We start from the raw sequence: 14891 nt of genomic DNA, 5'->3' as shown, positions 1-14891 counted from the left end.
TTACTTCCTCTCAGATGTTCATTAAACAGCAATATTACTAAATTTTAGGACGAAAAAAATCAAATATTGACGACCAACTGTTGGCTGACGCAAATGTGGATAGATCACCATCTAAGATGGAATATTTCTGAATATGACAATATCAAAGTTGTAAGAATGCCTTATCAAAGAGTCTGGCGACCTGACACCATTTTATACAATAAGTATTAAATTATTACAATATTTATAATAAAATAACTACAATATATTAATAAATTATTTAATTCATATTATTTCAGTGCAGATCCTCAGTATCCATCATCAGTGATAAATACAAATGTTATAATAGAGCACACCGGTCAAGTTACATGGTTGAGTCATGGAATTTTTCGATCGTCCTGCAAGATTGACGTAGAATATTTTCCGTTCGATATTCAGATGTGTACTTTGAAATGGGCTTCTTGGACTTATGACGGTTATCAGGTACTTATTTATGTTTATTGTTACTAAAGACGTTTTGATTTGAGAAAGCCTTAAGCATTTTCATGCTCAATTATATACTATTAAAATTATTTACAGCGGGTGAACTTTAATCACCCATAGATAATTGACGTTAGGATCGTGCTCATATATTGGATAATAAATATTTAGGAAGGGAAGTAATTTTAAGGTAATTTAATAATCTTTTTCAGCTCGATCTAATTCAGCAGTCGAAGGAAGGAGATATGTCAAATTACCAGGCTAACGGAGAGTTCGATTTGGTGGGATTCGAATCTGAAAAACACGAGGTGTTTTATTCCTGTTGTCCAGAACCCTATCCAGATATAACATACATGATTAAACTAAGACGAAGGCCTATGTTTTATGTATTCAATCTGATACTTCCCTGCATTTTAATAAATGGAATAGGTAATTTTTTCTTCTTATTATTATTGTTATTATTAACGGTAAATAAATATTCTTGGTTTTTGAAGTAAACTAACTTAAATCAAGTACAAGTTTTGTATAAGACTTACTAATATTAATATCGTACCTGTTAACATATTAACAATAATTAATGGATACATGAAAGTAATATAAATTAACCAAAAGTTTTCTATATCTATATTCACAGAAAAACATATTTCTTTATATTTAAATTTTTATTTATATGTGTGTATAATTATTTTCAACATCACCTACAGTTTGTAAAATTATTATAAATTCGTGATGTTTTCGTAGCTAGTTATTTCCGAAAGTCGGAATAAATTCTGGATTTCGAACGTCGTAACTGGACCAGGGTTGACGTGAAGAGGGAAGCGGCTGTTTCACGGTCGATGCTTGGCGTAGAGCTTCCCAAGTCGGAAGTAACTGGTCGTATTTCGATGAATGTTTTTGTCGGAAGTATATGCGCTATGTAGGTGACTATATGCGCTTGGTCGAGTTGTAGAAGGTTTCTTTGCTCTGTCTCTTCTCTATGTGTGCACTAATTGCAACGATTTGAGGGCAGAAATATATTTGTTTATTTCCGTAGGCTTTTTATAAGAATCATTGCGTGACCGTTATTATGTAAACATTCAAGTCGACTCGTCATTCCAGGTAGCACATTATATTTTGTGTTTCTAATGGCAGCGAACGACCGTTGTGAAAAATTTAAAGATGCTAATCCTTTGGAATCGTTAATTGTCATCTAAAAATGACATTTTCAGCGAGTCATAATGACTAATAGAATTTTGGTTTATTGCGCTTTTAACGCGGATGCGTGATATGGGTCTACTTGGCCGGGTGGCCATCGTGTTTCGAACATTTTAGAATATTAATATTAAGTTAATAATAATTACATTTTTGAATAAAAATCTGGTTATTTTAAAAATATAATTTATAAAATTGTCTTGACAAAAATCTTGAGTGTCGGAGAATCTTTGCTGTGGTCGTTGATGATTGCCTATGATGCCTGTCTGGAAGTATATATACCGTACCCATCGTTAGTTGTCGTCGTGTTGACGAGTGGTAGCCAATGATTAGTGATATGACACTTAGTATATTTCACTAGTGTAAAAATATGACACTTGGTGTGACAATCACTGGCTAGAACTCGTGAAGCTTGGAAGCTTGGACGAATTAAAGAACCATTAGGAAGCTTAGATGAATAGGTGACGAGGCTAGTTGCATTAGTTTCTAACCATATCTCTAAAAGTCAATTACTCAGGTGAAAGCTAGTAATAGACGGCCCATTGTTTGGGCGACCGTCCGATAATTACAAAGCATACGTACTAAAATGCTATTCAATGCAAAGTCAAGATTACTTTCTTTAAACGCGTGTCTTGAAACCTATAAAGGTTAGGTTTTGTGCTGGGATAATTGATTATTGATGATTTTAATAGTTCTGTTGATACTACTTTTAGTCTAGGTTCTAATGTTTATTGTTGAAAGGCAAGCCATTGTTTTTTGCAAGTTTTATAAATGTATTTGTTGAAACTCAAATATAAACAAGATAAATAATTTTTAATTATAGTTTTTATAAAGCCATCATCAAAAATATTCATTGATAATTTGTTTCAAGTAATTCACAATAAAATTCACAAATTGTTGTTTTATGATATTTTCTTTTAAACTATTCTTTTGTGGTTCTTTATGCCTTTAATATCTTGCATTATATTTATTATAAAGACCCGATCTAGCACACTTACTGGTGTGCATCTGAAAGTGATCAAATTTTTCAAGTAAACATAATGAGATAATACAATATTAACAGTAGCAATTTGTCCAGAATACATTTTTATAAATATTTAACTTCAACACAATAGAAAGTACTTCTGAAACTTCTGTATAAAGTCTTTGACTAAGTTCGAGTACAAATTGGCTAATAACAAAACTTCGTGGGTCCAAATGTTTTGATATTATTGACGTTAACGTAAATCAAAAGTGACTTTGATTTTAATTATTATTAAAAACATTAATATTGAAATTTGTAATCCAAATATATATATATATATATAAAATTATTTTATTATTAATCTTTAGGTTTTAGGTAAAATATACGTTTATATGTAACGCTTAAATTGGGAAAATATAGAAGCGGTTTCACTTTAACACGAAAATACAAATCCTTGCTTTTGAATAAATAACTACCGAAAAAAATAAGGGATTTAAAGTAGAACATTTAAGAGAATCTCCATATTCTAAAGACTCCCTTTGAGTCTATAATCCTCTTAGATGACAAAAAATTCTCAACGAATAAATTTAACAAATAAGATACGAAAAGGCTTTTCTATGTCCATATAGATATATTAAAGAAAAATCCAATTTAAAAATGATTTAATTTATTTATTTTAAAGAAAGCCAAGACCATGTTGTACAAATTATAATTAACTTTAACTGACTAATTTATATTATATATTTTAGCTCTTCTGGTGTTTTATGTACCATCTGAATCTGGCGAAAAAGTGACTCTAGGCATAAGTGCTCTTCTATCGATGACAGTTTTTCTAATGACCATCAGAGAGACTCTACCACCCACCGAAAAGACGCCTTTAATAAGCACGTGAAATCGTCATAGGTAGATTAACGAATCTAGTCCGCTTATATGCATTTATTATATTTAATCAAGAATTATCACTGTCTCAATTTGATATATAGATCGGACTAGATACGTTGATCTCTCTATAATACGTTGTATAAACGATCATATAAAAAATATTTTTTTATTTGCAGGTCTGTATTATGGAGTCAGTATATGTTTAGTGTCTTTTGCGTCTGCTCTCTCAGTTGTCACTCTCAACGTCTATCACAGGTAAATTGAACGTAATTAGAGTAGACTTTTCGAGCTAATGTAATTATAATCAAGATGTATTTTTGATGCTTGCTCGACAAAACCTGAACGATGAAAAGATGAAAATATTGTTTTAAACGATTGCCTTTTCGCGATCGAGAGAGCAAATTTTACGACGTCGTTTGTCATAAATTGACTCTCTAAAGCTACATTCTTCAGGTTTATCGAGCATGAAAATATGTGGACCTTACCGTTTGAACATTTTTATTATCCAACGAAGTAAATAACTATTAAAAATATAGGTTTTAATATACTAGCATGGAAATAATAAATAAAAATCATTAATGCATTAGTTAACTCAATAATATATTATTTTCTCATATCTGATAATCAAAAGTATTTTTTCTCTATGATTATCATAAAGTACAGGGATAGTGAAATTATCATGGAATATTATATTTCATCGCTTTTTCATTGTTGTGCTTGCTCCCCGCGATTTGCATTTATAAATATTAATGAGTGTATATCTCTCCGTTCTGTGCGCTCAAGAAACTTACGTCAAAGCAACGCCGGGCTACTTTTAAATGCGCCACTTTGTTTTTATCTTTCGGGGCGTACTTTGACTTGGTGATTAATTTGAATATTAATGACTGAGGCTGTATCGAGGAAACTGTGTGTTTCGTCTTAGAACTATGCAAATTGTCGAGTTTTTATCATTAGGCATAAATTATAGATTTTCTTATATAAAGAAATAACGACTGAGATAAATATTATTCAATATAATCATCTCAAGAGTTAATCAAAAAATATTTTTTCAGTTGCTTTACTTATCAATATACTTATAATTCTTTGACACATAATTTCAGTTGTACCGTCATTTTTATATAAGTCGTTTATATTCGTATTCATTACTTTTTTTGCCACAAAAGTTTGAATTATCTGCTCTTATTTATCTTCTCGCATAGTGTAGTTTTTTTATTCACAACGATTTTATTTTTATAAAAATGTCTTAAAATATATTTTCGATATCTAAAAATGAGTTCTCACGAGAATTTTTTTTAATAAAAATTTTGTTTATAAATACATGATTTTTTAATCATGAATCAGATTTTTAAATATTTTAAATTAATTAAACTGCTTATAAATTAAGTGTAATTTTTACATTATTTTTTGCTCAGATCTCCAAAATAATTAATTTTGCTGTATAGATTCCGACGATTTGATAAAGCTTAAATAAATGTAATTATTTATTAATTAGTCTGCAAAATGAATACAGAAGTAAAAACAAGATTTTTAATTACAAATCTAGATTTCTCTTCAACTTTTAACTGAAATTCTTATTGTGACTTCTCAATTTAAACTTTTGTTATTGCCACAAACGTGCGACAAGAATATATTTTACATATCTTAACGTTAGCTTATAATAATGCGATATGTTTAATAATTTTAATAGTTAATTAAAAGCAAAACAGGTATGTCTGAAATATATTTGTTTGATTTGTAGTAGTGTCATTTAAAAGTAACATAATCTTACTTGTAAATGAAATGAGTTCATTTGGAATAAATTAATTTTATCCATATATTAAAAATAATGACTCTTTTTGAACATACAGTTTTTGAAAATAGTTTTTTGATGTTTTGGCCTTAATTGATATTTGTTTGATGACAAAAAATACACTTTTACCTGATAGGGGAATAATGGGAAAATTTTTTTCTTGAAATACATTTTCGAGATGGTTTAAATATTAAATCTAGTGTTTTTGGTTTTATGGATGAGCTTTGAAGTGGACCATACAAATTGGGGTATGAAATAGTAATCAAAGGTGATTATTTTCATACAAGGTCAGTATTTTGTAGTCTACTATCCAAAGATGTTAAAAAAATACTGGCAAGATTTGTTTCAACACATGTACTATTTTGCGGAAAAAAATAATAATTACAGTTATTTCTCAAAAATCAGACCATTGGGGACGAAAAATAGGCTCTTAATTAAAATGCGACTATCTCACGCAGAAAAGGCGATTCCAACCCCTAAATCCGGATTCCAAAAAACTATATTTGTTAAAACAGTAACGGTAGAATTGTATAGTAAGAAATTAACTCGATTGAGTGAAAAGAAACCATTTCGAGTGAATAGACAAAAAATATTTTCCAATATAATAACACACTGTTAGATTTATTCGGGATGAAATATGCAACTTTGGTTAAAAATATTCACTGGACTTCGACTACTATTATTTTCTTTTTAATGAAACATTTTTTTAAGCGTAAAATATTCAATTAACTAGAATAGGTGAAAACGGCTCTTTTTGATTTGTAATTCTAAACCATAAAATTATTACAAAAAAAGCAGTTGTAATTCATTAGAAAGCTAAAAAATATAAATAACAAGAAAAAAACGATAAGTGCTATTTGAGATTTGATTTGAGAATTTTTTTTATGGTATTAAATTGTGGTATAATAATTTATAGATACCTTATGAAAAAATCTATATAATGTATTATAAATATTTAATGTACGTTTAATTATAATATATATTTAAAAAGCAATTATTGAGCGTCTCTTCGAGAGTGAGCAAATTAGAATTACCTTAGCAAATTTGTAATAATTAAAAATAGTTCAAAATTGTATTATTTGTGTGTTCTAAACACTGTTTGTATTGTTATCAAAATTTATTTTTCGATATTTCCCGTAAAATATATAAAACCCGTTTTGAATGCCGCGAAATAATTTTTAAAATCATAGAGATTTAAGATTTTGTGTATAATTTAAATGTACATGAAATTATTTACTCAACATATGTATATAGTTATTCACCGAATTAATCTCGGAAAAAATGAAATGTAATTAAAAAAATGTAATTAAAAAAATCTGGCGCTAAATCTTAAAATGAGCTTTGTTTTAATCATAGAATTCATATTGCTGTCATTAACTTTATCCAAAAAAACGTTTATAAAAGCAATAGTTTAAAATATAATTGAAAAGCTGTGTAAATAAAGCTTTGATCCAACTTTTTGGATGAAGTTTATAAAGCTCATGTATATTGATATTTTAAATAATATTTTAAAAGTTCTCATGTCACAAATATGCTACGACAATATTCGCTGAAGTAATTATTTAACAGATTTTGATACAATAAAAACATTTATTAACTTAATTTTCAATAAAATTATAATTAAATTGATGTTCGAAGAATTGATATTCCAACTTTTGTCTTCAAATGAAGAAAATTTTATGACTGTAATTCAGTATTATATAATAACTAATGATAATTAAATAATGTATGATTATAGAAAATTTAAGTAACAAAATTACATTCTTAGGCAAATTGTATCAACGCAGTATGAGTAGAGAAAAAATATTCGGGATTTATACACAAAAATATCGATTATTGGGATTCCATATAGTGCCGAAAATCAGAATCTTTAATATACATTTTTGTTTTTGTACGATTCAAGTAGTAGATAAAATAGTAAAGGATATATTTATTAATATTTCATTGCCCATTTCAATAGATATTGAATTATTCATTTTTTCTCAATTGTGAGGGTGGTGACTTAGTGCTAGTCTATTCCAGTATCATAAGTTTAGTTATATGCGATATGAAAACGTCTTATTTATACCCATTGAATCACCGTAAACCACGTTCTGGATTATTAATTCTACCTATGTAGTAAACATGATTTTTTACGATGGAAAATAAATTCCCCTTTCATAAAACAAAATATGCTGTTAGCGACAGTTCCTTGACGTGGCCGATATGTTACATTTCGCCCTATTGACATAACAATTTGGCTGAAAAAATGTCCTTGTCAGCAATTTCGGCATGAAACCGTAAAGACGCGGAAGACGTAACTCAAGTGGGTCGACAGCTTTGGCGTTTTGAGAGCTTGAAGGAAAAAATCGCACTGGCTTCGAATCGAAGCTTTTTTTGCATTACAAAGTTTTATTGGATTTGACACGTTATAATATTACGTTGTACGTATTACATGTGGCTTGTGTATATCCAATTTATTTTAGAATAATACAAAGAAAAAATATTTGATAAAATTAATAATTCAATTTAAATATTTATTTATTTTGCGTTTTAAGGCCAAGAAGATATAACAATTTATTTTTATAAACATATAAAAATTAGGTAGTGGAATTAAAATGACTGGTCTTGAGAGTGGGAAAGTTTCCGCTGGAGTATCGAGTTGAATTATTGACGCCTAACCCAGAAGAAGACTTAAACATATAGATGTACTAAAGAAATTAAAGTTTTAGTCCAAGTAATAATGACAATGAATCAATATATTTTGAAAGTTCTTTATCAATAAGCTGTGTAAAAATAAAGACAGCTCTAGACCAAAAAAATAATACTAGAATAACCAATGTTAGTAGAAATATAATGCACGTAATCTACTTGATTTTTTGACATGTGTTGTTTATGTATCAATTCAAATAACCATAGTAGATTTGAGTTTTTAAGTATAAAAAAATCCCTGTTAACAAAACCCTTTATATGTTAGATACTTATGACGCGCGATCCGAGCTTCGTCCGAGGCTTCTCGAATGTTAATCTTATTTTAAAGTTTCATTGGATTGGACAGGGGCGTGGGTGGTTCGGCGGTGCCCGCAAGCGTCCGCAACCTAGTCCTCAGGAAGTTGGCCAAATTAATGTTCATCAGTTTCGAGAGTGCGCCGGGGAGCAAGGATAGGACGCAGGTACGACAAAACGCGTTACAACCCACCAAACGACCTTTGCCCCCCCCATTAAACTTTTACCGAGATTCATCTCGAATCGATACTTCTAGCTAACACGCGATCTCTTCTACGTCGTTTTCCAGGTCAACCCTAGAACCGGCAGCAGACTCGAGAGCGACGGAGGCAGAGGGGAAGTGGATGGCCCAACTCAGGTTGATGTGTCGCCTAAGTTCGTCATCCGGCAGGGATCGCATGACGAGGATACACGTTAGTATATATTTTGTTATTTTATACATGTAAGACCATGAATAGATGCCACTTCAGTTCTATATCGTGTAAAACCTAAGTTTTATTCAATGATTTAATTTTATTTTTGGCATATTATACTTCTACTAGCAAGAAACAGAAACATGTAAAATTGTGATTTTTCTATATATGGAGCAAATACAGTAAATGATTAAATGTGTTGAAAGTGGTTACAGAGATTTAGAGCTTTATACTTGGGTGCCGCATCTAGTGCACGATTCAAAAAATGAGCCAAATTTTTGCTTATGATTTGGAGTGTCATGGATACATATAAAAAATAATTATTTTCAATTTAGGTTTGTGAAATTCAACGTGCTAGTTACTATTAATACTATTACGTAAATTATTTTTTCTTTGAAAATAATATAATTTCATTTAAAAATCCCCTCTCTTTCTGTTAAAATATTGTAAAACATAATGTGACAGTTAAATATTCCCCTTTCATTATTTTACCCTTTAGTCTAATATTAAAACAAAAGATTAAATTTAATGCGTTCATTATAATACATGAATAGAACAGAATTCTTTCAAGATATTTTTTTTCTGTATATTCCCCCTTATGTTTGATTACTTAAAGCGTCTTTAAGACGTTTGAAAGTCTGCTAGATTTACTTAATTTTAATATCGTTCTCTTTTCTCTTAATATAATATAAAATTCAAAAGAATCTTTGTTTATTTACATGTTTATGGTTGTCACCTGGCTCATTTAGTTTAAGCTTAAAACAATAAACATAAAATTAATTCAATGTAATAAAATATGAAAATAATCAGACATACATATAATCTAATTTCTTTCCATGAAAATGATAAAGATCAAGTGATTAACATGTATGTGAAAGTGTACCAAAATATAGCTATTTTAAGACAAATTTATAGTATATTTTAACAAGGTATTCTTTTACACCATTCATTACGCAGCTGGGCATAAATCTTGTCGATATAATTTAACTCCAGCATCATAACACTTATGACGCTCGCTACAATCGAGGGTTTGAAATTGGAGTTACCTTCTACACCATGCGGAGGGTTTGCCTCCCAAATCTTATTAAGTCAACGCTTTTATTAAATTTGGAAAGCAATTTCTACTCGGTGCGATTTGTTCATTTCATTAATGTACGATAAATATGCCTAAACGGAATCATATTTCCAAATAAAGATATTTTTAATAAATTGAAACTTTGCAGAAGTAGCAATTTTCAATTTGTTTAATAAAATATATGTACATTATAAAATATATAGCATAAAAAAACAGCATGTATAAATAAGACGACAAGTCTGAAAGATAAATTTTAATTATCATTTCGTAAGCAACAAATTTGTATTCAAATAATTTTGTACTTTGAGGTAGTCGAAAGATAAATTTCAATTATCATATTTTAAGCGTTCAACTTTTGTACTTTAGTGTGCCTATGCTTTAAATTTTCATTTTCACTTTGACAATATTGTAGCAATCCATCCGTTTAATTTAAGTCGGATTATAAGCAGTTAAATATTTGCATTCGTTAAAATATTCATTTAATACCGATTACATTTTATGAATCTAATTTTAGTTAACATCAAAAATTGTGATATATTTAATAAAATTTTAGTGGAAAATTTAGACCTTCTTTTTATAGATTGCAAGTTTTAAGTTACAGATCGTCATTGTCGCATCAAAGTAACTACCATAATCAATAAATAAATCATTCAACTATTAACTGAATTTCCACCATCACACAAAAAATTAACTGATAGTTCTGTGTATTTGTGTATTCATGGAAATAAATATTATTAACATATAAAATATTAATGTATATTATAACATTCACGTCTATATCATGGATTTTGGGTTTTAATTTGTTTACACATTTGTTAAAATGTGCTAAACAATGAGGCAGAACATTGTGAACACTTTAATGTCAGTCCACGTACAGTTTGTATTTATAATTATTGTTATAAACGTATAGTCCCCTTGTCTGCGTTTAAAGGATCCAGTTTTCGAAGAACAGATAGATATTGGACGTCGTCACTGAACCAGGTTTGATGTAAAGAGAGAAGCTGCTGCTTTCTTGAAGAGAGTTCGTACAAACTCCAATGTGTTTAAATTTGAGTGGTTAAGTGGAAGTTCTTGGTGTGTTCCGAATGGAAGTGTAGAACACTCGATCCACTCGAGGGATATTTAGTGCTCGACTACTTCTTACTGCAACGGGCAATTACGATTATTTGGTGTTGTGATTAGATTTGTTATTATCCGTCTGTTTTTTGATTGGAACTTTTTATGTGTTGTCTGACTGTTAAAAGTTTGTATTAGTTATAGTGTGACAAACTAGAGACTTTGGAATCCTAATGGTTCTGAACAGCTGTTGTGATTTGACCATTGTAAAAACTGGTGTTTTGCGATCGTGCGAGTGAGACACAACGCTCGATCAGGTTTAGTATGGTGATGCATGTCTGTCACTATAGCAAGTGTACAAATGGACTAGAAAGTCCTTAAATAGGGTTATATGGCAGAGTCTTCTCGACTAGGCAAGACGCACAGTGCATTACAGCAGTTTAATGTATTCTGTATAAAACTGTGTAACTGTTAATAAAATCATGGATCAGCACACCACATCGTCAATTACATATCACGAAAGCTTACTTTATATTAGATAATATGTTGTATTGTTAACTGCCAGGAAATTTTACAGCTCTGATACAAAAGACTTTTTAGAACAAAGATTCTACGGATAAAACATTAAAAACAGCCGTACTCTTCAGATATGTTTCTAATGATTTATACATCTGTGGAATGATCAAAAAGGTATTTACAAAGAGGTGAAGAAAGCGGCTTACAATATTCTGTACCACCCCAAACATATGTGTAAAATCACATATAAATGATTTCTGGACCAAATTTAATTAGGATACTACTACTTGTTTTGATTTAGAGTGATTTTTATATTTTTTCAGAATGCATGTTCGGCGAACGGTGTGGCATGAAACGTTTGGCTGCGGCTTCAGATAGAGCAGAGAAACGCATCATATGCGCCGAGAGAAGAGAAAAAGCAGCTTTGGAGTGGAGGAGAGTAGCTTTTGTGTTGGATAGAGCTTTGTTAGCAGCGTTTATGTTAGCAACAACGGCAGCCACCGCGGCTATACTATGCGGAGCTCACCCACCACCATAAATATATTTAGACATCTGTATTTTGGAGAAAAATAATCATTTCCTTGCCGCCTCTGAAACTATTAAAACAAGCGGCTTTGGTTACTTGCTGTGTATCGCGAGTAGAGGAGAACGAGAATGTATCATTAATAAAAAAAACTAATGTAAGGTTGTGTTTTTCTTGCTATAGTAAATGAGTAAAACTAGTCATATTGTTAAACCTTAATCATATTGTTATTATAATAATAATTATTGAGAATAAGGTGTTTATTTGTCGTATATTTAATATGCTACTATAGGTTAAGAATATGAATTAAAATAATGCAATTATAATCCACTAAAATTATTGAGCTAAGGTAGGTAAACAAATTATAAGAATTATAATAAATAATAATTTGCGTTTAAAATGTAAGTAAGAATGTCTTTAAACCTGTGTTTTAATTTAAGTTTTCCTTTCATAATTATAGATGCTATATTTGTTATGAAATGTATATTATGTTCGTAATGCGATGCACAATTCATAACATCTCCGTATTTGTATTTATACATATCGATTGTAATTAAATGTACGAAAAACTCTAAAAATATAATCTTCTTCATAAACAAATTGCTTATAATTATTTGTGTGCTTAATGACGTTTAGGTTTTATAAAAAGTGTAAATAATAAATATAAATACACGAGGCATCTTGTTAATTTGTTAATTTTATTTCTACATTTTGGGTACGCAGATTAAATTTAAATTATGAAAAATATGTGATAAAAAGCAGGGAATAGACGCAAAAAATGGCTAACAGTATAAATATAATATAATATTTATTAAAATAAGGTCGATTTTTATTTTTTCAACAAATATTTTTTACCAAAAGTTTAAACGAAAGAATTTGCACAATAGCATATTTTACTATTTTTTTAACATTTGAGTCTGTATAGGATTCGAGCCCAAGACTTTCTGGTACTACTCACCGCAAACCATTGGTTTTGGGTATTAATAATATTGGTTAGGCAAAGATGAACAACACAATGTACATACAGCGCAATTATTATATTCTACAATTATAAATATATATTAGTTACGACAATAAATTTTAGCAAAAAAAATATTTTCGTGTAATTTTTCCGTTTTTAATCCTCAATACGAAAAACGATTCCCCTCTTTGTAAATTAGTCATATCACACCAATATTAAAATGGGTGCTCTGAATAACACACGACGACACTGATAAACTGTTAATTGCGATTTTTAATCGATTTTTAAGCGCATGGACAAATAAAAGCTAAGTTTTAAATTTTAAAACGTATTTTTATAGCCAAACGTTGTTGGACACTTTCGCAGACGTTAGAGCCAAAAGCCAGATAATCTGTTTATAAAAATTTGGTTTCTGAGCGTGGCTCCAATATTATTAACCCTTTGCACTCGTATTTTTTTTTTGGTTGGGGTAGTGCCAGCTCGTATTTAATTTCAAGATTTTTTTTAAGTTCAATTTTTGGAAGTAAAAATGAAATAAAACATGTTTTGATTAATCTTTTTACAAATTAAAATTTACACAGCGAAAGATTGATAGTTTGTCAGTATTTTAGTGAAAAAACAATAAATTAAATATTAAAAATATATTATAATTTAAATACTTTAATCGGAAAATAACTTTTTTTATTGTACTTTTTTAAATAATTTGTAAAACGTTAACCATAAAACTTAGAAAAGAATAATTTATTGAAATGTGTTCACGAAGAATTGTACTTACTATTCACAAAAAATAAATGACATAGTATTAGGTATACATAGTATAGGAAGGTAAATGTAATGATGTTTTTCGATGATTTTTCGTCCATCGCAATCAAATGCGCGGTAAAACAAATAAATGAATTATTTAAAAAAAACAGCTGAGTGATGTAGCGGCAGGGGTTTATAACCATTAAGAAATTTGTAAATAGCTAGCTGTCATATGAATTCTGAATAATTAAAATATTGGACTGCTTGTAATTTTTTGCACCTATCGTTTATTATCTGGCGCAATGCGCTTATTATCTTGCGCATCGCGCTCGTTTTATAGCGTTTAGCGCTCATAACATCGATCAACAATTTGCGTTCATACAAAAAAATAATGGTTACAATATAATTTAATCAAGATTAAAATTACAAAGAGCACAAGTTTTTTACTTGTTGTTTTTTTTTCTTAGTAAAACCTTAGTTTTTAGTTTTTTTAATTGTTGTTTTTTCCTGGTAAATAGTTAATATATTCCCTTTAACATGTTTTAGACTTTATAGAAAATCAGATTACAATAAACGTATTATAAAAAATAAAAAAATATACTGTTAGTTAAAAAAAACATATAATAACATATAATACATTTTTTAAAACATAAATAATACGAAAAATTGTTATGCACCTTACAATAAATAAAACACAAACAATATGCACATCAGTACATATGTTTTAAGCAAAAAGAAACATTTTGACGATTTAACCAATGATTTTTAAAAGAAAATTTAACACTTTTGACGCTAAGTTGCCGATAATGAGATTCCGAATAAAGTAAAGCGAAGGTCCATATATAAAAGAGAATGTAGATTAGTAAATATGGTTCTAGGACACTAGCCGCCTGGAAATATATTTCTTGGACAATAACCCCCCGTCAAAACCTTCCTGGACATTGACCCCTCGTGCAAATAACCCCCTGACAATTAACCCACCATGCAAATAATCCTCCTGACAATTAACCCCCGCCACGTATAAAGATAAGTATTTTATATAAGTTGTTAGTATTTATACTAAATGGTCATTATTTTAATAATATAATGTTTAATACGAATAATCAGTATCAATACTAATTATTTGCACAGGGGATTATTTGTACGGGGGGGTTAATGTCCAGGGGAGTTTTGATGGGCGATATATGTCCAGGGGGTATTTGTCCTGCGTTTACGTGCACTTAGGATAGGAATATTTAAAATACGAAAAAGAAGGCCAAATTACATTAGATATTTTTTAATATATTCACTGTCTATGGCAGAGGTCAGATTACGGCCAAATCCAGCCCTCTGC

General features: G+C 29.5%; 1 protein-coding gene across 1 annotated transcript in view; it reads left to right on the top strand.

The window, feature by feature from the left end:
- LOC148237821 (neuronal acetylcholine receptor subunit alpha-10-like) overlaps positions 1–12453 on the top strand; it is a 41225-nt gene extending 28772 nt beyond the window's left edge. Inside the window, exons 3-10 of the mRNA XM_088205416.1 lie at positions 49–203; positions 279–462; positions 672–888; positions 3364–3498; positions 3673–3751; positions 8323–8437; positions 8560–8683; positions 11654–12453. Of these exons, the coding sequence (XP_088061542.1) occupies positions 49–203; positions 279–462; positions 672–888; positions 3364–3498; positions 3673–3751; positions 8323–8437; positions 8560–8683; positions 11654–11868 (1224 nt within the window). The 3' untranslated portion in view covers positions 11869–12453. The remainder of the gene's footprint in view (positions 1–48; positions 204–278; positions 463–671; positions 889–3363; positions 3499–3672; positions 3752–8322; positions 8438–8559; positions 8684–11653) is intronic.
- The last annotated feature ends 2438 nt before the right edge of the window (positions 12454–14891 follow it).

This window comes from Plectrocnemia conspersa, unplaced genomic scaffold (assembly GCF_051122295.1).
Source record: "Plectrocnemia conspersa isolate PC_06_02 unplaced genomic scaffold, ASM5112229v1 ptg000002l, whole genome shotgun sequence".
Classification (NCBI taxonomy): Eukaryota; Metazoa; Arthropoda; class Insecta; order Trichoptera; family Polycentropodidae; genus Plectrocnemia; species Plectrocnemia conspersa.
Note: the sequence above shows the minus strand (reverse complement) of the source record. Positions and strands in the feature narration are given on the sequence as shown.